Consider the following 23,308-nt stretch of genomic DNA (forward strand, 5'->3'; position numbering starts at 1 on the left):
GAAGCAAGACTCCACGGTGACATTTGCTCCGCTGGTGAACAGAAGCCACTGCTGGCTTCGTCTTGTGCTACGTTCCCGTGCTTGGGATGCTCTGTTTAATGTGTGGAGTTCTTAAAACATGAGGCTCATTCTTCCACCTGGAAGACATTCCCTGCAGAAACCTGCTGTCAGACAATGGTCAGTTCTCATCAAAAACTGTCCTTCCTTCAGCTAAGTCACAGAGGCCTTGACTCTACCACACTCTGAAAGATTCCCTCAGCCCAGGGCCAAAGGGGACACACAGGACAGTTGGGTGGCATGTGTAGAAGGCAGCTATTGTACTTTTTCCTGTTTCTAAAATGACCTTAGACACTGAAAGGCCAGCCGGAGAGCTATGACAGACTGTGTTCCTTCCATCTCTTCCCCTCCAATTTCTGCTTTCTGCACGGGGTCACTGCTCCCACTTCTCAACTGGCTACAATGGCAGGTCTCCAAGTGATTACAAAGACAGGAATTAGATTGCACAAGAATTTACATGTATGCGATTGCTGTTACCTTTCCCAGTCAAATGCATCATCTTCGGTTCACTCAAGTGGGACACTCTGAGCTGGAGACCTTTCAGGTCACCACTCATCATTTCCCAGGAGGATGACAAGCATCCACATAGGATCCTCCCTGCATTTCACTTTTCCCTTAGAAAGCATCAGCTCTGAACAAGAGCCAGGGAATTCGCACCTGTGGCCTCCCCGCACACGTATCAGCTTGTTCCAAAACCTGGGTGGGGATACACCTATCTATAGTCAAGCACCTAATTGGAAAATTCTTCATTTCTACTAGCTAATGGGACAAGTAAGGACAGCCTGGGAGAACCAACTTCAGTCAAGAAAATATACAGCCCACGCTCCATCTTCATGCTAGACATGACACCCAAACCATGACGGTCTATCCTGGCATTCGCAAAAACAGTAATACAGATAATTCAAAGCAGAATGTTCCAAAAGTCATCTCATTTTACTCTGCTGCCTCTCTGGTTTACACCAACTTATTGCCCTGCTAATTATATTTTTCTTTGGCCAATGTTCGAATTAGCTTGAATTCTCCTAAGTCCACAAGGTGGCCCAAAGCACTCTGGGAGTGCAGGCAAGGACGGTGTCGAATGAAAAATAACTAGCAATAACTTCTGATAACTAGCAAGCTGACCACCAAAGCACTATGATTTCTCTTTGTGAGGCTGAATAAGAAAGAGCACAGAAACTGGTATCGATGATAAAAAAAAAAAAAAAAGTAGCTTCTGAATAAAAGAGATGAATTGAAGCAACACTCTATCAAAATAATAATATAATAAAAATAAAAGCCACATCTCCTGTGACAATGAAGAGTAAACAATACAAGGGCATATATAAAAAGATGGTACTTTTCTGTATCCTGGTTATGGTGCTGGTGGTAGTAATATGAATTTATATGAAAAGTCATAGAACTGAAGACCAAAAGAAAAGATCAATTTCATAGTAAGACATACACTTAAATGTGTTTTCTTTCAAAGTCCACATTTTAAACTTTAAATTGGGGGAGCAAAAGCATATGTGACAGGTGTGCCTCTGAAAAACAAAGCTGGAAGTAGGTCAATCAAGCAAGATGACAGCAGGAAAAGACCCCCAGGGCACCTGGTTTGAGGGGATTTTGCTGTCCCAAGCAGGGCAGGGCTAAGGAGAAACAAATGTCCCTTAGATGCAAACACATCCCTACATCACAAGGGTCATAACCCAGGCTGGCACTGTGGTCCCTTCCCAGAGGAAGGACAGAAGTTGCCCTGCCTTTCCCATGGGACCACCATCCATCCCTCACCCCCACCCCTTTCCCAGGGGTTCTCGTAAAAGTGGCAAGAGGAAAGAAACTTGTCCAAGACACATAGTTGTGACAAGGTTCTTCTGCTTTCTAGCTGAGGGCTTTCTCATCTCCCTCACCCATCACACTGTCCCCTGATGAAACAGACCTGCCAGAAACTCAGAGATTAGAGACAAGGCCCAGCATGAAGTGACTGAGAGCCTCCATGATCCCGCCCAACCCTACACTGTAGATCATATTCAATCTAATGTCATTTCTTGCCTATTCTGTCTCTCCCAACACCAAGAAACTATAGCAAGGACAGGCTGCCAGTCACTTGTCAGACCAAGTGACAAGTGGGGTTGGGAAATAGACAGAGTGGGCCAGCCATGTGTACTTTAGTCACCCCACGTCCTTCCCACTTCTTTTGACTCTCATTTCTTCTTTCTCTAGTGTCTCTGTTCCTTCCTCATCCCCACCCTCCTTTCTGGAAGGAACTGGCTTTTCCGAAACAGAAACTTTCTCTCTGAGCACCAAAAAGCCTTTAATTTAGACCTTCCCAGGGAAGAGCTTTGCCTTCCTGTGGCACGAGCCACTAAGGCTGACAGTGAGCACTCTCTGGGTGGTATGGCCACGGGCATGCTCTCAGTCAAATACACACACCCAAGAGAGTTTTAACAGAGTTAAAAACTGTGCTGTACAAAGGCCACCTCCTTCCTCATTTTCAGTCAAGTAAAAGAGGGAGAGGTTGATCAGGAAAGAGTGGCCAAAACTTAAAACCTGACCTCATCGGGGGCCATACAGGGTTTCTACCGCTCTGCTCCCCAAACTTTAAAAAAAAAAGGAGAATTAACTACTGATTTTTTTAAAAATGCAAACGGGCTTGAAATGGCCTTTCAGAGACATAACAGAGAAAATGGAAGGTACAGACAATGGATAAACCATGTTGTATAGACTCTTGATAAACTAGCAGGAGTTGTTGTAACAAATACCTTACAAATAAGGTTCAAGGAACACAGTGAGAAGGGAAGATAAAAACTAAGCTCTTCCACTTTGTTTATCTGGCAATGATTGCCTTTAATACAAATGAGTAAATCATGTTCCAGAGTATGGATTGGAACATAGTTCCCATCTCTTTCCAAACGCCAAACACCTACCTCACTGGTATCATTAAAGGAATTCATTATAGAAAAGGTTTTGAGAATCAGAAGTATCACACCCGCGAGAGAAGGACTGACGGATGGACAGGTAGGATAACATTAGAATCACCAGTGGAAAGCAACCCCCATCCCCATACCAACTGACTGTTCTATTTTGGAGGCCCTACAGGAACGAAAAGGCTGATTTATGCTCTCTCTTGACAGCAGTTTAACCCATTAAAAACTAATTTGTAGCTCAGTGGTAGACTGCGTTTGGCTATTATGCACAAGGGTTTTATTCCCAACACCATGAAAAAAATTAACCCTAATCTGTCACCTCACAGAATTCAAAAAGGGAGGACCCAAAATAATAAACCATATGGATGACAATATATAATACACTGGAGGCCCAAGTCTTCTCTGTTAGTATGACCTTTGTCACATGAATGCAAAGAAGATATGTGACTTACAGAAAATGAGGAAAAGGGAGGCAGTGCTGAGATAAGAGCCATAGATCCAGTCTGTGGAGTCCTGGTAGGTGTCAGATGGGTCACCAAGGTCTGCTTACAGCACAGGAGAACATGCCATCTGCCACAGATGAACTCTGAAATGCCCTCCGCACACTGCGGGGACTTTCCATCTAGTGCACCAGCTAGCCAGGTAGAGACAAGTGTCAAAAATAAGAAGAACAGGACTGGTAGAGTGTCATAAGCAGCAAGAGTGCCTGCCTAGCAAGTGTGAAGCCCTGAGTTCAAACCCCACTGCTGCCAAAATGACAACAGCATTCACAATGACACCTCTTTTCAGTCCAGGAAATGGCAAATGACACAGGAGACAGGCATGGAACGATCCCCACCCACTCTGGGTCTGTGTTGCATAAGAAGGGTAGAACTACGCTGTATCACCCACCCTGTACACTGACAGTAAAACACACCTAGGGAGGCACCACAGAGTCTGTTTACGCTTCTGAGTGGGTACCAGCAGAGGAGCCATGCACTCTTTCAACCTAGAAGACGTCAGTAAAGAAGGTTCACAAGTAGAAGTTGGGAGAACAGGAAAGATTAAGTAATACTGTGGTCCCATTTGCCACCCTACCCAGTGATCAGGGGCAGGGGGAGCCCTCATATACATACCATGAGGGCATTAGAGAATGTTCCAGAATTGCTCTGTCTTCACTATTGTCAGCTTATATTCTCTGCCAACTACACCGTAATAGCGGAACTTAGAGAACAGTCTCTTTGCTTTGGACAGTAGATAAGCACATTAAAGGACAGACATTTCTGGAACGGACAACCATTAGAAGTTTTCCAAAGATTATTCATGGCACAGGCAAAAAAACATTTCTATCACTGAGAAACGTGAAACAAACAGGAAAGAGTGCCTACCTAATGAGCAGGAGGCTCTGAGTTCAAATCCTAACACCACCCAAAACAAATAAATTGAACAACCAGGACACATATACATTATGAGCCCACCTGTGTTTTTTAAAAAACACATTTCTACAAAAATGGAAGGAAGTATGCCAAAACATTAACTTTGCCTTTGGGAGATATTTTTGCTGTTTTACTCAACCAACTTCTACTGGGGGAAGGGTGAGGAGACAAAAGTAGAATTTTCAGTTTTAACAGAATGTTTGCTAATTCAGAGTTACAATGTGGGGATTTATAAATTAATACCAACTTCCCTTATAACGCACTATGTTATGTAAATCCAGATTTTCCACACGTAACACGTACTGAAAAATAAAGTACCCAGGAAATGAAGTAATATCTATATTTGTTTCAAATGACTAATTAGCAAAACTAAAACTTTCGCTGTGATGCCATGCTTTTTAGAAATCAGATATATAACAAGCCACAGATTTATAGGATGTGGTCTAATAACCCTAAAAAATAGTTTCATTTCCTCTCACCAAACTGGTTAACTCCCTGTCTATGTGACTAGTTTTGCAAATTTAGCAGAAGTCTCTTTTTCCCTAAAATTTGTAAGTTGAGAGGTTAATGGGTAAATTGTAGCAATAATTTGCTCCCTTCTGAAAACATACACACCCCTAAAAAACGAAATAGCAACAGGCAAAAGGGCAGGTTGGCCAAAAATTCCAAAGGGAAATAAGAGACTGTTTTCCTAAATCCCTAGTCACTGGTCACGAAAAGAGGAAGGAAACAAAGAATAAGGGAAGGGTTGACAAAGAACTTTTTAAAGTTTGTTTGCAAGCATTTCAGTGACAATGGTATTGACTAAGCAATTACAGAAGAAAAAAATACTTTCTTATCTGAATGAAGTTATGCTGTGGGTCACACCCTATTATTGTCACTATTCAACATGTTAATAGCCTCAATGCAATGACTTTGTGTGACTACCTTTAAAATGTAAGTGAATAGCTAACTAGAAAGAAGTGACTCATGCTGCCCAGGTCAGTATTGACTTTTAGTCATATTTGCTCAACTAGTCTCCCAAGCTCACTTCCCTAGAAGAGAACTAAAGGGTCAGAACTAAACTGAAAGGCAAGCAAAGAGAAAGAAGGGACAGTGACTTAAATAGAGATGGCACAGAAGGTATCCTGGATGAGAAGCTTGAAAACTAAAAACTTAGAAGTCCTGATTCCCAAGTTCCCTCCTGGTGCCCAAAAAGGCAGGTATCAAACAGGACCAAACACAGTGTCCTTCAGCAGGTGGAAGATGGGTTGTGTGGAAGGATCTCAGCCATTGTAATAGCCATGGTCTTTCGCTCACAGCTCTGTGATCTATTAGGCAAGTTGCTTCATCTCCCTGTGGCTCAGTTATCTTCTTTGCAAAACGGGAATGATTCTAGTGTTTCCCTCTTAGAGTTGCTGCCAGGTTGTCAACGGTTAACATAGCATAAAATAGTGCCTGGACCATAGGAAGCCAGTATTAATTGTCCAGGGATCTCCCTACGTGCCCTTTCACAGACCTAGGGATTGCATCACAGACAAGCAAAAGCCTTGCCAACAGAACTCTGGACTCAAACCTGTGTCTCCAGACTGCCAGTCTGCTTTCTACCTCACTCTGCAGAGCCATTTCTAGCATGCACATGGCGTGAATTGGGATTTTCACCCCCCAACAAAACTCTTGAAGTAGCAAGAACTAGGACCTTCACATATAAACTTCTGTGAAAACCTACATGGAAAGAAAGCGTGTTAACAACATACACCAGCAGCCGCTGGCCCATCACACAGAAGCACTGACAGTGTGGGATTGCCCAAGAATCCTGCCAGGGCTTGTGCCACTAAGCACAGCAGCTCTCTCACCAAGCACTCATCTTATACACAGCCCATGTGATGGGGAAACTGAGGCATGGAGCAGCTAGGTAACTCGCCCTCAAGTTGCTCCAGCCCATAAGTGGCACCTCTGTGTCCAGCTTATTCCCAATTTGGAATATACAGCATTTTGGCACCTCCTGGCGAGACGTCTCTCTGTCCTGAGGACAAGGCGGAGACATGTTCAAGGTCACTGGCACCAGGGTTCTAATTGGCTTCCTGCAGATCTTGAGTTATAAGGAAGAAACCCAGTCTTTCTGTTTCCTCATATCAGCTGGGCACCTGGCTCTCCTTTATCTGCCTCCCTACACTGACCAAAGATTAATTAGTTACCATTTGCCAGGTCCTGAAAAATGAACAGTTTTAAACCTCGACAGTCAGAATGAACAGCAATGCTAATTGAAAAGCTGACCAGGGAGGGACTGCAGAAGAAAAGCTCCCATCAGGCCACAGCAACTGCAGAGGGGGTCCTCCCTGGCCTGCAGGCTGAAGCCAGTTAAACTCACTCACTCACTCTCTGTCTCTTTCTGTCTCTCCCCGCCCCCCCCCCCACCCTTCTCTTCCAGGTAATCAGGGAATAAGAACAGTCTAAGCACAGGTGTGCCAGAGGTGAAAGGGCAGGAAAAGTTCAAGAGAGCCTGGAAATAGCTTCTGTTTTATTCCCACCTGGCTGAAGGGAAATGGTTAGACTACAGGATTTCCATGGGACACCAATATGTGAAGTTTCTAATCAGAATTAACACGTTATAATACAGAAAAGTATCCCTGGGGTTATATCGAATAAGAAAAAAAAAAACCCACAAATTGTGTAAGGTACAATCACAATTTTAACACCTTTAAAGGTTTATGCAATGAATAACTAGAAAGAAATGCATTCAAATAGTGAGACTGCCAAGGGTTAGCTAGGGGTTGGGTGTTTACATTTCTTCTATGTTTCTCTATATATCTTTAATTCTCTTAAACAGCTATTTACTACTTCTTAAAGTAGAATAAGCTTTCAAAGATGACATATTCCATGTTTTCTCTCCAAAGGCAAAATACGTGTGTATGTTGTATATCCCCAAAGATTTCTGCATGCCAGAGAAAGCACCTTTTCTGCCCCAACATACAACACACACTCAGAACCTGATAGGGACATAATAAATGGAGGTTTTTTTAAAGATACTTGAATATTCATTAAAAGAAAAAAACCTAGCATTAGTAGTAAGTCATTTGCTCTTTAAATCTGAGTTACTTTAAAACTTTTTTTTTTTTTAAATCGGCATTGACTGTTGCTTTCCTGAAGATAAAAGCATGTTCTAGGAGATCTTTAGTCTTCGGGACTACTAATTTGAAGAGAACTGTCGCTCCCAAGCGTGGAGCAGGGTGGGGTATTGACACTGTATTGAATTATTTAAAGGAAATTAACGATGCTTCCTGTCCTTGGAGAGCGTCTGCCTCCGGGTGGGTGTGGAGGAGTGTGCATTTCTCGGTCCCCTGAATTTTAAAAGAAAATCTATACGTTCTAAATTACTAATAACAACGGCAAAGTTGAGGTGCTAACTTGCCTCCCACAGGGAGCTGGAAAGAGTCCCAGGAAATTACTTCCTGGGGTCATGTTTAATGGGCTCACTTGCTGCTCATCACTCTCACAGTAGCCCTGTGTGACACGGGGTCACGTGGCCTTTATGGGGAGCAGGGTATCTTGCATTCACAGAAGCACCACCTCCACCCTCTTCTTGTAAACTGGCACTTTTATGGCTATGATACCTCTATCAACCGTCAGTACAGCCAGACATCATGGCACCCGAAATGATAGTGACCCCATGAGAATTCGGGCATGGTGGTGGATGCCTGGGCCCTGTCCTCGTGAAAGGTAAACTTTGGATGGGTGGTTTCATTCCAGAGCTGGCTGATCTCATACCGTCATTCTGCTCCGAGACCTACCTCCAAACACCAGGGCTCCCCAACCTTTTGTAAGGAGTGGCAGCTTTTCATGTCCCTGAAGACTTGCGTGCTGACAGTGAAGTCTGAGGGGGGGTAGAAGTGCTGACAGGCATGTCCCTGAGTGCAGCAAGGGAGGGGGCTCTGCTGCCAGGAAGAAAGGGGAACAGAGTGAGGCTCGGGAGGGAGGGGACACGGTCACCAAGGTATACACAGCCCCCAGCCTGCCATTCCACCAAACCCACGCTTCTTCAGTAACACAGGAGATGATACTCCCAGCATGAGCCCAGAACTCTTCACCTCCCTGCTGTGCAGCTGCGGTCCCTTGAGGGACCTCTGACACAACCTCCTCCAAGTAGCCTTCCTGTTGTGGCCCTTTCCGCCATCTCCACCCTACCCATCAGTCCCTCATGCTCCTGCTGCTTGTCGCTCTGAGCCTCCAACAAGCCACCTAGCTGGCTCTCTCTCTCTCTCTCTCTCAACTTACCTTACTGAATCTTCTATTAGTCTGAACTCTGTGAAATTGCTATTTCTGCCCTACAAAAACATGCTTCCACTCACTGCCTAAGCTGTCTGGGGATCTGGTCTGTCATAATACCTGGTCCTACCTAGACTGAAATTTTTTGAGAGAACCAGCTACAGCACCATCTCTGCACTCCTAGAAACATCAGGCAGCACACACCATGGGTGCTGAATTGAATTTCTGCCCAACAGGAGCCTGGTCCCAAGAGCTGCTACTGACTGCCTCCTCCATCTAGGGCCCTAGACAGAAATGTGCTTGTGATTCCATTAATCCTCACCACCACCCTAAAAGGTAGGAGTGTCATGCCCAGTTCACAGAGGAGGAAACTGACTCAGAGACGTTAAGAAGCATGCCCAAGGTCACACAGCTAGCGATGGTAGAGGGGCAATATGGACCATGTTTCAGTCAACTGAAATGGCTGCTGTGTAGACCTGTTTGCTTTTCCAAGTGTGTCCTATGGTTCTACATACAGAGTGGAGAATTTAGGGGTGTAAAGAGCAACCTGGGGTCCAAGAAGGGTTATTTCACAACCAAGAAATAGTATTTCAATTTTCTTTAGAAAAAGAAAAGGCTTATGCCTTTTATGTTCACTGGAAAAGATGTATGCCCTTTCTATTGTAACTTCTCAAAAATTGATGTGAAGAAAAAGTACATGAATATGCCACCCTTCATAATCCTGAATAATAATAATTCAGAAGTAAAAATGGAGGTTGAACACAATACTCAGCATCTTCTATGTTCTCATATTCACGATCAGAGTGAATGCAGTGGGTAGGGATGGTTCTGGGACATAAGAGATCAGTGAAAATACAACAGTAGCCACAATTCCAGAACAGCCTACATGGTTACCATAGCACTGGGCCCTGAGTTCTTTCAGGTGGATTAAAACCATCCATAGGCAAAGTGAGCTCCCCAAATGAGAAGGGACCACACTGTCTGAAAATTGGAGCTTCCATGACTCCTGTGGCTGCAGCTGACCCTGTGTCCAGACTGTGAGAGCCACCATCTGCCAAAAGTCCAGGGATTTGCCCCTGCCAGCAGCAGAGGGAATACTGTCCTCCAACCCCAGAAGTCTCCTATCTCTACCTGGGAAGCCAAGCCTGCCCACCCTATGTTCTCCACGGTGCTCATGGGTAAACAGAATGAGTCACGAGGCAAGCATGAGTCCATATGAGAGATGAGCCCAACTTTACAGCTGAACTGATCCACAGCCGTGACTCACCTGAATGCTGCCTTTCAAAGGTAACATGGTTAACCCTCCAGTTGTTTCTGGAAGGAACCCAGAAACACAAGGCTTAATCCTGGTCTACTTGCTTTGTTTTCTAACATAATGCTGGAAGCAAAGAAGCAAGGGCAAGTAGCTGGGAGGAGTTTGGAAAAGAAATTATGCAGTCAAGCAAGGGCTGCCATCAACTATGTCATCTTTATTATCTTCCATCATCACTTCTATGCCATCTATCTTCTCTCTTACAGCACCTGTGCCTTGTCCACACACACACACACACACACACACACACACACACACACACACACACACACACACACAATTCTTCCTTTCCTGCCTAGGAACTGGGACTCTTAGAGCCAAATTTGTAGGTCACATCCCCCCTCTCTTTAGGAGCTATCAGCTTTGAACTTGTAGAATGTGCCTTTTCTAATGGGCCTACCCTGCTTTTTCTTTATTTAGTGTCTTCATTATTCATATCTAATCTATTGCAGAACACAAAATCTTACAAGTCACCTCAAGTTTTAGGGTAATGTCCTATAAAAAATTTCAATGTTACTGGGCACTGGTTGCTCATACCTGTAATCCTAGCTACTTGGGAGGCTGAGATCAGAAGGATCACAGTTAGAGGCCAGCCTGGACAGATAGCTCATGAGTCCCCCCACCTCCAAAATATCCAGAGCAAAATGGACTGGAGCCACAGCTCAAGTGCTAGCACACATGCTTTACAAGGGCAAAACCCTGAGTTCAAATCACAACACCACACAAAAACTGAATGTATATCCAAGCCTAAAATCATTTTGTGATAAGAGAAGAACTACAGTTGAGTCTCTACCACAGAAGACAAAATTCTTCAATAGATTCTGGAAATTAGGTGTGGGCTACTGCTGAGTTTTCTGTTCTACATCCTTCATGATTTCTCTGATAAGGAAACCTCAAACTACTTAGGGCCCGAGTCTTGAGCACAAACAGCATAAACGCCTCCCTTGCTCCAGGGGTGGGCTAAAACATTTACTTAGTCCAAACCCACTCAGGACACTACAATCCCTTACCAAAGATGCTGAGTCAGAATCAAGGTCAAGGACCTTGAATAAGTCTCTGTGCAGTGAAGCCAATTTGGAGGGCAGCAGAACCAAGTACTGGAAGGAACACGATCTTAGTGCATGGGCCCCTGGATCCAGCCATACCTGATGTCTCCTACTCTTGGATATTTCATCTGCGGATCAATACAATACTTCTCAGCCAGTCTGAACTGGGGTTGGAGAGAGAAGGAAGTTTAGGACTAAAAAGTCTAGTCACCTTAGCCAGACTGACCTGAACAATTGTCTACTCATGAATCAAGTGGTAATACAGAAAAGAACAGAGAAGCTCCAGGAAAAATTAAATGAAGTCCTGGTGAGTTCCCTGCTCCTGCCGTGAGGGAGCTGGAGTAGACACTCAGTACCTCCTTATGGTTAAGCTAGAATGCGGGAGAGGGACCTTGAGCAGTGAGCCCTGTTTCTCCTCTAGGGTCCCCAACAAAGCCACTAGCGGCTAATGCCTAGTTCAAGTCCACAAACACATCACACCGCAGGCATTCAAGAAAGCAGGGGTCACCAATCCTCGCCAGTGCTAAAAATCTGCTCCTTGGCTTTCTGAGCTTGGCCTGTCTGTGACAGGATTTCCATAGGTCACGTCTTCTGGGGAAGATGAAGTTACGAGCTTGCATAATGACAAGAGAGAATACGGGCAGGAGGGTTGGCGGGTTTGAGTCTCCCTGTGGCCCAGCGCCTCCTGACGCAGTGTGTTAACCAGACTGTGCCCAGTTACAGGAATCTAGATAGAGAATCAAGGTGTGCCGCCCATAAAGTCGAGCAGTATTTGCATACACCATTATCTTGCTTCCTTATGAGCTTACAGCCCCCTCAACAAGTGGCTGGGCAATATTCAAAGTTAATGCAACAGAATGGAGTCCAGTGAACTAGAAAAGTACAAATTGCTCTGAAAGGAAAACTTTAAAATGGAAAAATATAGGAAAAGAAAAAAGAGGCGAAAAGCATTTAAAAAAAAACACACATAAACCCAGGTATAGTGCCACAAACCTGTAATCCTAGCACTTGGGAGGGGGAAGCAAGAGGACTGTGAGTTCTAGGCCAGTCTGGATCCCACATGGTGAGACACTTTCTCAAAAAACAAACAAACAAAAACACCCTAAAAATATTAAACCTTCCAGAGATTTTTAGGCTGTGTGTCGTGGCTCATGCCTGCAATCCTAGCTACTTGGGAGACAGACACAGGGAGGAACACAGTTTGACGCCAGCCCAGGCAAGAGAAGTTGGAGAGCCCCCATCTCAACCAGTGGCTGGGCACAGTGGCACACATCGGTCATCCCAGCTATGCAACTGTCGTGGTCCAGGCTGGCCCAGGCATGAAGTGAGACCCTGTCTCAAAAATAACCAATGCAAAAGTAGCTGGCAGAACACCTCAGAGTGGCAGAGTGCCTGCCTAGCAAGCGAGAGCAGGAAAGGGAAAGGGGAGGGGAGAGGTTTTGTATAAAATAATATGACTCAGTGAAATTTGTCAATGGCTACTGGCTCTTGGGAGAACACACTGTCTAAGAAAAGTTCCACGTGGTGATCAATTTCATGTGTCAGTCTGTCTGCACCATGGGGTGTCTAGATATTTGGTAACATACAATTCTGGAAGGTTCCATGGGGCGTCTGGATACGTTTAACACTTAAATGGCCAGACCAAATATGGGTGAACCCTATTCAGTTGACAGCCTTGTCTATAGTAGGCGGGTTCCCAAATAAGAGAGAAATCCTCTGCTGAACTAACTGCTTTGGAGCCTAGGTATCAAGCTTGCTCCTACCTTTGAACTTGACTAAAACACCATTTCTTCCAGGGTTTTGGGAAGAAGTTCCACCAGTGGTTGTCCTGGTCCTCGGGCCTTTGACTGGAGCTCTGCTACGATTCTCCAGTCAGTCTCCTGCCTGTGACTTCTCAGCTTTAGAACTGTGTGAGGCAGATCCTTACAGTAAGCCTCTTTCTGCACATCCACACTTACATTCTATCGGCTCTGTGTCTCTGGAGAGCCCTGACTAAGGCATGTGGCCTGTGTTTTCGTGTATTTTCTCCTCCATAGCAAGAAGGAAACGATTATTCATGGATCTGTGAATGAGATCAGAATTTCAGAATGGAATGAGTCTTAGAGATCACCTGATTTAATTCTTTCTTACAGACTGGCTTTTAGATTCCTAGGCCTAGATGTGAAAGGACTGTCCAGGTCTATACCACTGAGAAAGAATGGAAACTAAAACCTAGATTTAGAAAAAAAACCCAGGAGTTCAGGGTTTTATGCACACTGTGGAAGAATTTTCTTTTGAAAATGCCACATTTCTGGAGGAATAAGGGATCCATTTGGCCACAGACTTTGACCAGGGCCATTCCACTAAAACAAGCAAACTACTGAAAAATGAAAATTTTTTAAAAATTGGTGAGAGGGTAAAGCCCCCATGTTTCTTTATCATTTGTTCAAATATACACTTGTGCACAAGCACGGATACTAAAACACAAATAAGTCATAGCAACCATCCAGACAAACACCCCTTCCCCCACCCTAGCCCTACACAAGTAGGGGGAGACTTAAGGTCTTTACAGGTTATGCTGATATGGCTTTAAGCGCCATCCACAATTCTCACCTCTGAAGGCGAGGTAACTTTGATGGGAACTAATTACATCTGAAATATGTTGTCTAACAACTTAAAGCAGAGGCAAGGAAACTGCAATCAGGCCTCCAGACAAGTGATCATTTTTATCACTAAAAATAAACCCAGTTTGGGATGGGGGTTTTAGGTCAGTGGTAGAGCGCTTTGCCTGGCATGCATGAGACCCTGGGTTCCATCCCTAGCGCCACCACCACCACCACCAAAAAAACCTGAAAAGAGTGTTAAAAAGCAAGTCCACTTCCTCCCCAGAGCAGGATGCCATCATTATCACTTCCAATGCACAAATTTTTTTTTTCAGTATGGGGTTTTGAACTCAGTGCCTACACCTTGAGCCACTCAATCAGCTCTTTTTGTGTGTGTGTGATAGGTTTTTAATTTTTTATATTTTGGAGACAGGGTGTCACAAACTATTTGCCTGGGCTGGTTTTGAACCTCAATCTTCCTGATCTCTGCCTCCTGATAGCTGGGATTACAGGCGTGATCCACCAGAGCCCGGCTATTTATTATTTTTTTAAATGTGAGCGTGTGAGCTCCTGCACAGGCAGGAGCACAGCATTACTGAAGACAATGTCCGGGACTTGGGAATAGCAAATATCTAATCCCTCATGCCTTCCTCTCTTCCCATACTCGTCACCCTGTCACTTAGCCACTCCGCTCAGAGTTGGCATGAACTGGCACAGAGTCACCATCCTGAACTTACACCCAAGGGATACAGAATGAGTTCAGCCTTGGCCCTCTTGGACCTCAATTAGGAAAGAAGGGAAACATGGATCCAAGCAGACAGCAACACAAAATGAGCACAACAGGTGCTGTGCTCAGTCCACCTTCACACTTCGCCAAGCAATCTGCCTCAGCAGATACAAATAGATTGGGGCCTCTCTGTCACTGCCTCCTGTCCCCTACGCACACATCACACACACACACTACCTAGCTGCACACCCTGAGTCTCTGGACTGGGTTTGTCACATCACCTGAGGGCACTGGCTACACTGGATGTCTTCTGAGGGCCCTGCCCACCTCCACCAGACCCCACTCTGTAGTGCTAACAGAACACAACACAGACAAGAAGACTCACTGGGTCCTCAAACCTCTTTAGTCTAGAAGCGAGGAGCCTCCTTCCTTCTGGATGCTGCTGTTATTTAAGAAGAGGGTGGTACTGGAACAAGTTACATTCAAGGAAGAAAGTCAACACACATGCTGGAGAACTGACCAATAACGGTTCTATACAGCGAAGAAAAAATATTTTAGGGACAAGTCTTTATGAATGGGAACTTGCAGCGTCTTTTCAAAACATGCTTCTTGGTTAAAACAAAGTTCTGACACTTGTTATTCCCCCCCTTTGGGAAAAAATTCTATCAATAAAATAGTGAGAAGTTGCTAATAGGATAAGCTTTGTTTATTTTGGTGTCTTTAACAATGGAGGGAAGGAAGGTGCAACACATGTTTTCTAAAAGAGCTTGGGAGAAAGCTTAAAGAAAAAAAAAGAAGAGTTCCTGGGGTAATTTTGAATAAGGAGTTATTTTACTTCTTTAACTACTATCAACACTAAATGAGTCTCAAACATAAAGGCCAAGGATATTCTAGAATAAAAGGTAATAAGGTAAGGTGACCTTAACTTTAATGTCCCAGGCTTGGGACATTAGCCAGACGCTCTACCAGACCTTGCTGCAACACTAAATGAAGTCCTTCCTAATTCCAGGGACAGCCATACTCTAGTTGACACCAGTACATCTGCTCCTGCTTGGTTCCTGTGCAGTGGAGGTTCCATGCAGATGGAAAGTGACATTTTTCCCCACAATTTCATAGTCATTATTTGCAGATGGAACTGAGTGAGTGCCCCTGTTCTTAACAGTATAATTTCTCTAGACAAGCAAATGGTTCATCAATGACTTTGAGGAAGTAAGGGTGAGTCCATGTTCAATGAGCCCTCTCCCATACTCATCAATGCCTGGCTAGAGCAGAACCTGGGGCAGAAGCTTGGGTTCAAAAACCACAGGCTGCTGAGTTGCTAAAGTAGACCCTATGCTCTGTGTGGAGCAAGACTCTTGCTAGAGAGAAGATCACTCTCAGACAAGCTTTGGGATGGAACATGGAGCCATGCCTGCATACTGTGAACAGAACTGTATGGCCAAATGTGGCAAGGAGGTCTAATCCAAACCCTCATTTTCTTTCTACTATGCAGATTTCCCCCAAAGTGCCAGCAAGCTGCCTAAAATGGAGATGAGGAGTGGGAAAGACATCACAGGGGCCGGGTGTGCCAGAAATCTCATTTACTGTTCAGGAATTTAGATTGCTTTGTTAAGGAAAGCAGTGTTGATAAACAGCACCCTCCTCCCCTCAATAGGAATCCAATGTCTTAAAATGCAAATAACAGGTTTCCAGAACCACCCTGGAATTTCTTCTGGAAATGTTTTCCTAATTCACATCTCATTAGCCACAGGAACCCCAATTACACATCTTCTCTTTCCACTTCTACTAACCAGTTATTAGCATTAGATAATAACATACTATTTTCTGCTAATATATTTCTTGACAACATCAAACTCCAGAGGGTCTTCGTGGTGTAATAACTGAGCAATTGTGCAAACAAGGGCTAATTTATGAGAAAATCTTATTTAAACCTTCTCAGGTGTTTATGAAAAACAAGCTGTTTTGGCTGAGATGTATTACAGACACTAAATTAATTGCATCAAACATACTAAGCTGATTTTTAAAAAAATCCTCTCCAGATATTATGAAAGGAGTGATCACAAGCGATTACCTTAAGATACAAATATTCAAAACAATGGATTCCCATAGACAGGATGACCTTGACTCCATCTGATTCAGAATAGGGACCCACTAGAAAATTTGAGGAAATTTGCCAGCTCCATTCACTAACACATCTGGCTTCAGAATGACACTTCTCCATTGCTTAGCCTCAGAAAGGATCGCACTGCCGCCTATCCAACAATTTGGGTAGTCACCACTTTCATCCGTGAGCATGTGCCACAGGCATCCCCAGTGGTTCCTGCCTCACTCTGATGATGCCATCACAGGTGATCTGAGTTACCCCCTCTGTAACAAATTCTCTAAGGATTATGATATTTCCTTGAAAAGGGGAGCTGGAGTCATGGTATAAGGTATATAAAGTCTGGGCTAAATTATCTTCTGTGAAGCCCAAACCTTGGGCTATCTCCTTCCAAATGCAGACATCTTTATTAGTAAAAATCAGCTGACAGACAATTGTCTGAGGGTGTCCACGTGGAGAAGGCATCAGAGCCAGTACACATGTAATTGGAGGCGTCAACCTCATCTTGCTCCCATTTCTTCCAACCAGTAATGAATACGGCCCTGCCTGCCAAAATTCAGAGCCAAGGATAAGAATAACAATCCATACTGCCTCATATTTTGGTGGCCCTGACACAGCATCCATCTTTTAGGGTTCTTTTTTGTGGTACTGGGGTTTGAACTCAGGGCCTACACCTACAGCCACTCCACCAGTCACTTTTTATGAAGGGTTTTTTTTTTTCAAGGTAAGAGCTCTCAAACCACTTGCTTGCAGTTGGCTTCGAACCGCTATTCTCTTGATCTCTGCCTCCTGAGTAGCTGGGATTACAGGCGTGAGCCACTGGTGCCCAATTCTTTTAGGTTTCTTTTAAAGATTCCTATACCTGACATGTGCAGCCAGTAAGTAAAACTTCAGGTCTTCCTTAAAAGTTTCTTCTCTAAGTACTTTCAAGAACTTGAATGCCAAAAACAGCTGTGGAGGGTAGCGATCACAACTGATTACAAGTAACCGACCCAGGCTGGTTCTACCTTGGGCAAAGAAACACTTTAGCCACATCGCTACAGAGCAAATCTGAACAGAGGGGATTTTCCTATCTCCAGAATGTAAACGAACCTGTGCTTTCCACTACTTGCAACAGATTAAAAACAACACCTGAAACAGTGACCAAGAAAACCAAAAGCAAAACAAGAAGACTCCCAAGGATGGAAATAGCCTCATCACAATCTGTTGTTACCAGTAACTGATAACCACAGTTAAAGTATTACCACCAAAGGAGAAAATGGAGACAAAGGAGATAGTTCCTATCTCCTGGAGATAATGTCTTAATCCTCAGCCAACCCGCGCGGGAAAGAATAACTAGAAATAGTTACTATTTTATTGATTAAAAGTCCTTAGTGCTTCAGAGACCATGAACTCCAAAGTTATTCCCTCCACCTTTTGCTTCCTATCTAGAAACTACCTACCTCTGTTAAAGTACGTACTTGTTGAAATACGTGGACAGCTCATAGACTTGGAAATCTTTGCTCCAAAATAATCATTGCCATAAGAACACTTAATTTCCAAAGCAGGGAACAGATGAGTTTTAAAAATTAAAACAAATATGAATTACCTTAATTTCTTTTTAATTCTAAAGCTTGCCACCAACTGTATCAATAAAATACTATCCATCTACCCAATTATTTTTCAACCATACAAGGAATGAAGTACTGGTATATGCTACAACATAAATGAACTGTGAAAATGTGCTAAGTGAAAGAAGCCAATTACAAAGGATCACAAATTTGCATGATTTCAGATAGACATTGAATGCCCAGAATAGGCAAATCCATAGGAAAAACAGATGTGCTGGCAGAAAGTGGAGAATAAGTGAACAGAATAACTAATGCAATGGAGGGCTTTTGGCGGGGGAGGAGAGAATGAAAATATTCTGACCTTGTGGTGATAGTTGCTCAACTCTGTAAATATGCTCAAAGTTGTTGAATTATATACATTAAATGGGTGAGCTCTAGGGTATGTGAATAAACTGTTCCCCCCCACACACACCCCAATTCCAGAGTTTAAAATGACATAATTGCCACTCTCATCTCGGTGTGACTGCTTTGAATTTTAACTCTGAGCACATTTTATTCCTGACTGGAAACCAAGCAGGACAAGAAATTATTATTCCCATTTTACAGGAAGCAGAGGTCCAGAAAGCTTCTGTTTTCTTTCACTGGCTGGCTGGCTGGACTTCTGCAGGACACAGGGAAGAGGATCATAAATTACAGGGGAAGGATGGGGGTCATGGGTCTTATCATCCTCCAAATCAGGGAGGATTGATAGCCAGCTCTTTCCAGGTGTTTAGAAATTTATATGGTTAGGTCATATACCAAACAAAGGACATTGAGAAAATGGCACTTGGATTGCCGAATGCAATTCTGAACAGCATGAAATTCAGGTTAAACAATTTAGCTAAAAAAGCAGGGAAGGAGGAGAGTCATCCCTTTAGTTGATGTCTAGTGGGGTGAAAACACACCCAATTAGATGTGTCCGTATAATTTTCACATCAAACATCCTGCGCTCCTAAAGGCAAGAAGTGGCACAGCTGGCTGTGGATTTTCCCAAGTTTTCAAGAGCAGTGACAGCCCTCTTCAACAGAGCCATTTAACATAACAGAAGGTTAAAGTGGAACCACAAACACTTGCTTTTCTTAATTTACACCTTTCATTTACTTCCCCAGAAATGTCAAGGAGAGCCATGAAATCTATGATATCCTGTCAATAGACAATTCATTTTAAGAACAGGATTTAGAAAGCAAGAGGTGAATCCTAGAAGGTAATAGGGAAGGGTACTTTTAAAAAAAAAAAAGAGAAAAAGCTTTAGTATTCTGGGAGAAGCAAGGTGATTTGGGTTTGGGTCTCTCACTTAAAAAAAAAAAAACCTATTAGATAAGTAGAGAACTAAACTTGTAAGAAATGCAAATATAATGACTTCACATTCTCTCTTCTACAACTAGGTAGGATCTGAAATCACAGCTGGACCACTGCAAACAAAACACAGCTCAGAGGGAGTCAGTCTCTGCATCCCAGCCCCTTCTCAGCACGAGAAGCTACTGGCTCTGGGATCATTTATGTGTATGCAGTTCTAATCATTTCTCTTTTTTTTTGAAGAACACTCCAGTAAACCACTAAGATTTTTTTAAGCTCAGGAAAGTAACTGGTAACATGGAAGAAAAAAAAAAGGCAAGTTAAAACATACATTTGCAACCCGGGTTGTCACTCACTTAAAGGTACTTTTTCTTTTATCAGTCTATTTTTTAGTTGTTCCATAAACATTCCTGTTAAAGTGGTGTTTCTCAGCCGAAGCACTGCTGACATTTGGATAATTCTCTAGAGTTGGGGGGGAGGGGAGAGGGAATGGCAGGTAAACCACTGCCAAGAGCATCTCTGGTCTCTACTTACTGATGATGTAGCTTACTCCTCTCACCCAGCTGTGACAACCGAAACTGTATGGAGCTGTCTCCATGGAACAAAATTACCCAGTGGAAAACCACTGAGTTAAAGTTAACTGGTCTGAAATCTTTCTTATGAAATGGACTGGAGCATGCCCTGGTTTGAAAAAGTAGTCAGATCACTGCAGCAGCCAACAGCAAACCCCAGACTGTCGGGTCCAAACCCAAGTCATCAATGGAGATCAGCAAACCCCAGACTGTCAGGTCCAAACCCAAGTCCTCAATGGAGATCAGGAAACCCAGCACAGGATGGTGATGGTGTAAATAGGCCATGATCCCTCCCCCAGACCAGTGGGTACCCTTCAGCAATGTACCTTAGTCCCACACAGCTCCCAGGTACTGTAAATGACAAAAGATGAAATCAGGTACTGTAAATGACAAAAGATGAAATCACGGCATTAGTACTAGCAGGTTAGTATGACTGAAGATGGGGGTGTGGTTAGGCCTCTTTAAAACCATAAGGCTTTAGGAATCTGCTCATTTGTAACAGATAGCCTTTCATTCCAGAAAATTCCAACTACCCCCTTTTTGGAGGGAAGGGAGGCAGATGATAGCAAGTTGGCAAACAATGATATATTTTTATCTCTGAGCTCCTTAAAGAAAGATTCCAAAGTACAAAATAATAAAATGAGCCCATGTCTAACTCATCAACCCAGAATGTTCTGCGTAAAGTTAAGTATCTGAAAGATCCAAGACCAGGTGTGTGCTCAAGGAAGAGAGGTGCTGGCGCCGGCAGCCTTGCTGACTGACCTTTGGTGTTTGAGTCAGCCTGTGACCGCCCTTTCTAACCACCAAGGGCCAGCACTCCTCTGTGAACCAGCAAGCAAGGCAGGCCGGCTCAGTAGCAATGTTGCCAGCAGCAGCCCTGGATGTAGGATGAACAAACCACAAATCCAGAACACGACCCCAGAGCCCCTTCTCCAGAGTGGAGAAATACTCTCACGTATCGTCATCATTCCTGGGGTGTGGTTTGTTTTCTGGATGCTGTGCCAGCAACTCGTGCTGGAGCCGTCCAGGCCACAAGGAAGGGCGGCAGGGCCTGGCAGTCTGGCAAAGTGAGTCATGCTGAGGCCGACAGGTTGGAAAATGAAGGCAAATGGGAGGCATGCAGCTCCAAAAAAAAAAAAAAAAAAAAAAAAAAAAACTCATCAAGAGTGCATTGTGATCTTTTGAATCCAAACACCCCTGATCATCAAAATCTAGGCTTTCGGGGATTGACCATTACCAAGATAACTTAATGGCTTTCTCTCTGGGATCTGAGCTAAAAGGGAGCTGGACCTCTACCTATAGTCCAAACTGTATCCTGGCAAGATGCTTAGTTGAGAAACAAGAAACCCACCCAGACGAAGGCCACACAGCTTCCATCTCCAACATACATGACCACCCGGCTCTGCTCTGTGTAAGGATGGCTGGCCCCCAGCATCCCAGAGACCACTTCTACCCTGGGGACATGACAGTTTCATTACTCTAGCTCAAGAGCCAGGTTAATCTCTTAGCATCACACCTAAGTTTAAGAAACCTTGAGAACTATGGTCTCATGGTTTTGCTTAGATACCAGAAACGATCTCAGACCCAGTGCTACGGCTACCATGATTTACACAGGTCACTGCTTTTTTTCTCTTTTCTCCCAAAGGACAAGCAAGAATCAGAAGATTGCTAGAGATGGAGGAAAGAACCAAGCTATGCAGCACCTCCCTCATCATCTGCTCTCACCCCAAAGCCCACTCTCAGTTTTCCAAGATAGACCAAGATTTGAGTTGGGCCCTTTCACTTAAGTATTTAAAAAGCAAATGAAAGTTCTCTGTGGGTCTACCCCAGCTTGGCCTACCTGATGGTAATGGTATCACCCCCTCTTGTCAGCCTCTCCAGCATCCCAGGATGGCCAGGACAAATCTTTGTGGGGTGGTGGCCACCTCACACACAACCTGCCTGGCTGTCTCAGGCATAGCTCACATTCAGTTTAGGCACCAACAGGGTTCAGGCCTGTGCCCAATACCAACACTGATAACATTCCCCACGGTTGCTGTCTAGATCCAATAGGTAGGAGATTTCTCCCTCCAGAGTCCACTATAAGGATGAGAAATGGAGAGGTTTTCCAAACTTTTAGCACCAAGGGAATTAGTTTGCTCCATGTCTGAAAACCTTGGTCCTCTTCAAGGCACAGCCCAGCAGGAACTCCCAGTGGGGCTGAATATCCATTTAACCCTCTACCTGCCAACAGTGGATGACAAGGCATTAGAAGGAAGAAATGCCACTGTCCCAGCACCAGGGCTGGCTCAATCAAATATTCTGCGACTCATTATAAAGAGACTCATGTCAACTTGGAGTTTTCTACCTTCTGACTTCTTCTAGTAAACAGGTTAGTGAGCTAGAGTAGAAGTAGGCAAAAGGACAATGACTTCCAGAAGGCCAGAGCTGAGAGATAGCTTGGTCAAGTGTCCATCAAATGTTCCTCACTCTGTTAAGTGAAAGAGGCCAGTTACTAAAGACCACATATCAGATGACTCCACTGATATGAAATGTCCAGAACAGGCAATTCCACAGAAATGGAAACTGTACAGGGTAGCCCAGGACCAGGAGTGTCATGGGAAAGGGGGTGAGTAAGTGCTAATGGGCTTGTGGGGAGAGAAGAGGATGGAACAGTCTTAATGATTGTGGTGATGGTTCCACAACTCTGAAACCTACCACAACCACAGAATTGCACACTACAAATGAGTGGATCATATGGGATGTGAATTATATCTCAATAAAGCTGTTCTTTATTTATTTGCTTATAAATTTATGTTTAAGAAGGTTCCTCCAAGGGTTGGACATGGTGGCTCATGCCTGTAATTCCAGCCACTCAGGAGACAGAGATTGGAGGATCGCTGTTCAAAGCCAGCCCAGGCAAAAAGTTAGCACAACCCTAAAGTTCGCACAAATTAGCCCAGCAGGGTGGCATGCTCCTGTGATCCCAGCTACAGAGGAGGCATCAACAGGAAGATCATAGTCCATGGGTAGTCCTAGGCAAAGTCAAGAGAGACTCTATCTTAAAAAATAAGAGCACAAAAGGGAAGGAGGTGTGGCTCAAGTGGCAGTGTGTCTGCCTAGTAAGCATGAGGCCCTGAGTGCAACCCCCAGTGCAAAAAGGTTCCTCCAGCATTAGCCACAGCAAACAGCTTTCACCTGTCTCTGGCTGAGTCACCTGTACATACTATCTCGACGAGACTCAGGTGCTTGAGATCTAGGCGCCTCTAGTATCTACTGGAGATGTCACAAGGATCACTTTCAATGATTCACGTCAAGAGTCCAGCACGGTGCTTGTGCACAACAGGCACTCCACGGAGAGGGTCCATTGCAAATGCCCTCCCACAGGGGTTTCCAGAACTCAGAGAGAATGGCCAGCCCTTAGAGATAAGGACAGACTGACAACTGTCTGCCTGAACTGTTGTTTTTCTCAGCATTTTTCCTC

The 23,308-nt window shown here is 44.1% G+C and overlaps 1 protein-coding gene across 48 annotated transcripts in view; it reads right to left on the reverse strand.

The window, feature by feature from the left end:
• Nucleotides 1-23,308, reverse strand: part of Tcf7l2 (transcription factor 7 like 2) — a 187,627-nt gene that overhangs the window by 62,091 nt on the left and 102,228 nt on the right. For 12 of the 48 annotated variants that reach the window (XM_074078282.1, XM_074078279.1, XM_074078277.1 and 9 more), the window contains one exon: nucleotides 8,146-8,289. The exons of 33 other annotated variants lie outside the window; for them this stretch is intronic. In XM_074078282.1, coding sequence (XP_073934383.1) covers nucleotides 8,146-8,289 — 144 coding nt within the window. The remainder of the gene's footprint in view (nucleotides 1-8,145; nucleotides 8,290-23,308) is intronic. 3 more of the 48 variants (XM_074078283.1, XM_074078276.1, XM_020167005.2) reach the window with 1 other exon arrangement.

Source organism: Castor canadensis, chromosome 7 (genome assembly GCF_047511655.1).
Source record: "Castor canadensis chromosome 7, mCasCan1.hap1v2, whole genome shotgun sequence".
Classification (NCBI taxonomy): domain Eukaryota; kingdom Metazoa; phylum Chordata; class Mammalia; order Rodentia; family Castoridae; genus Castor; species Castor canadensis.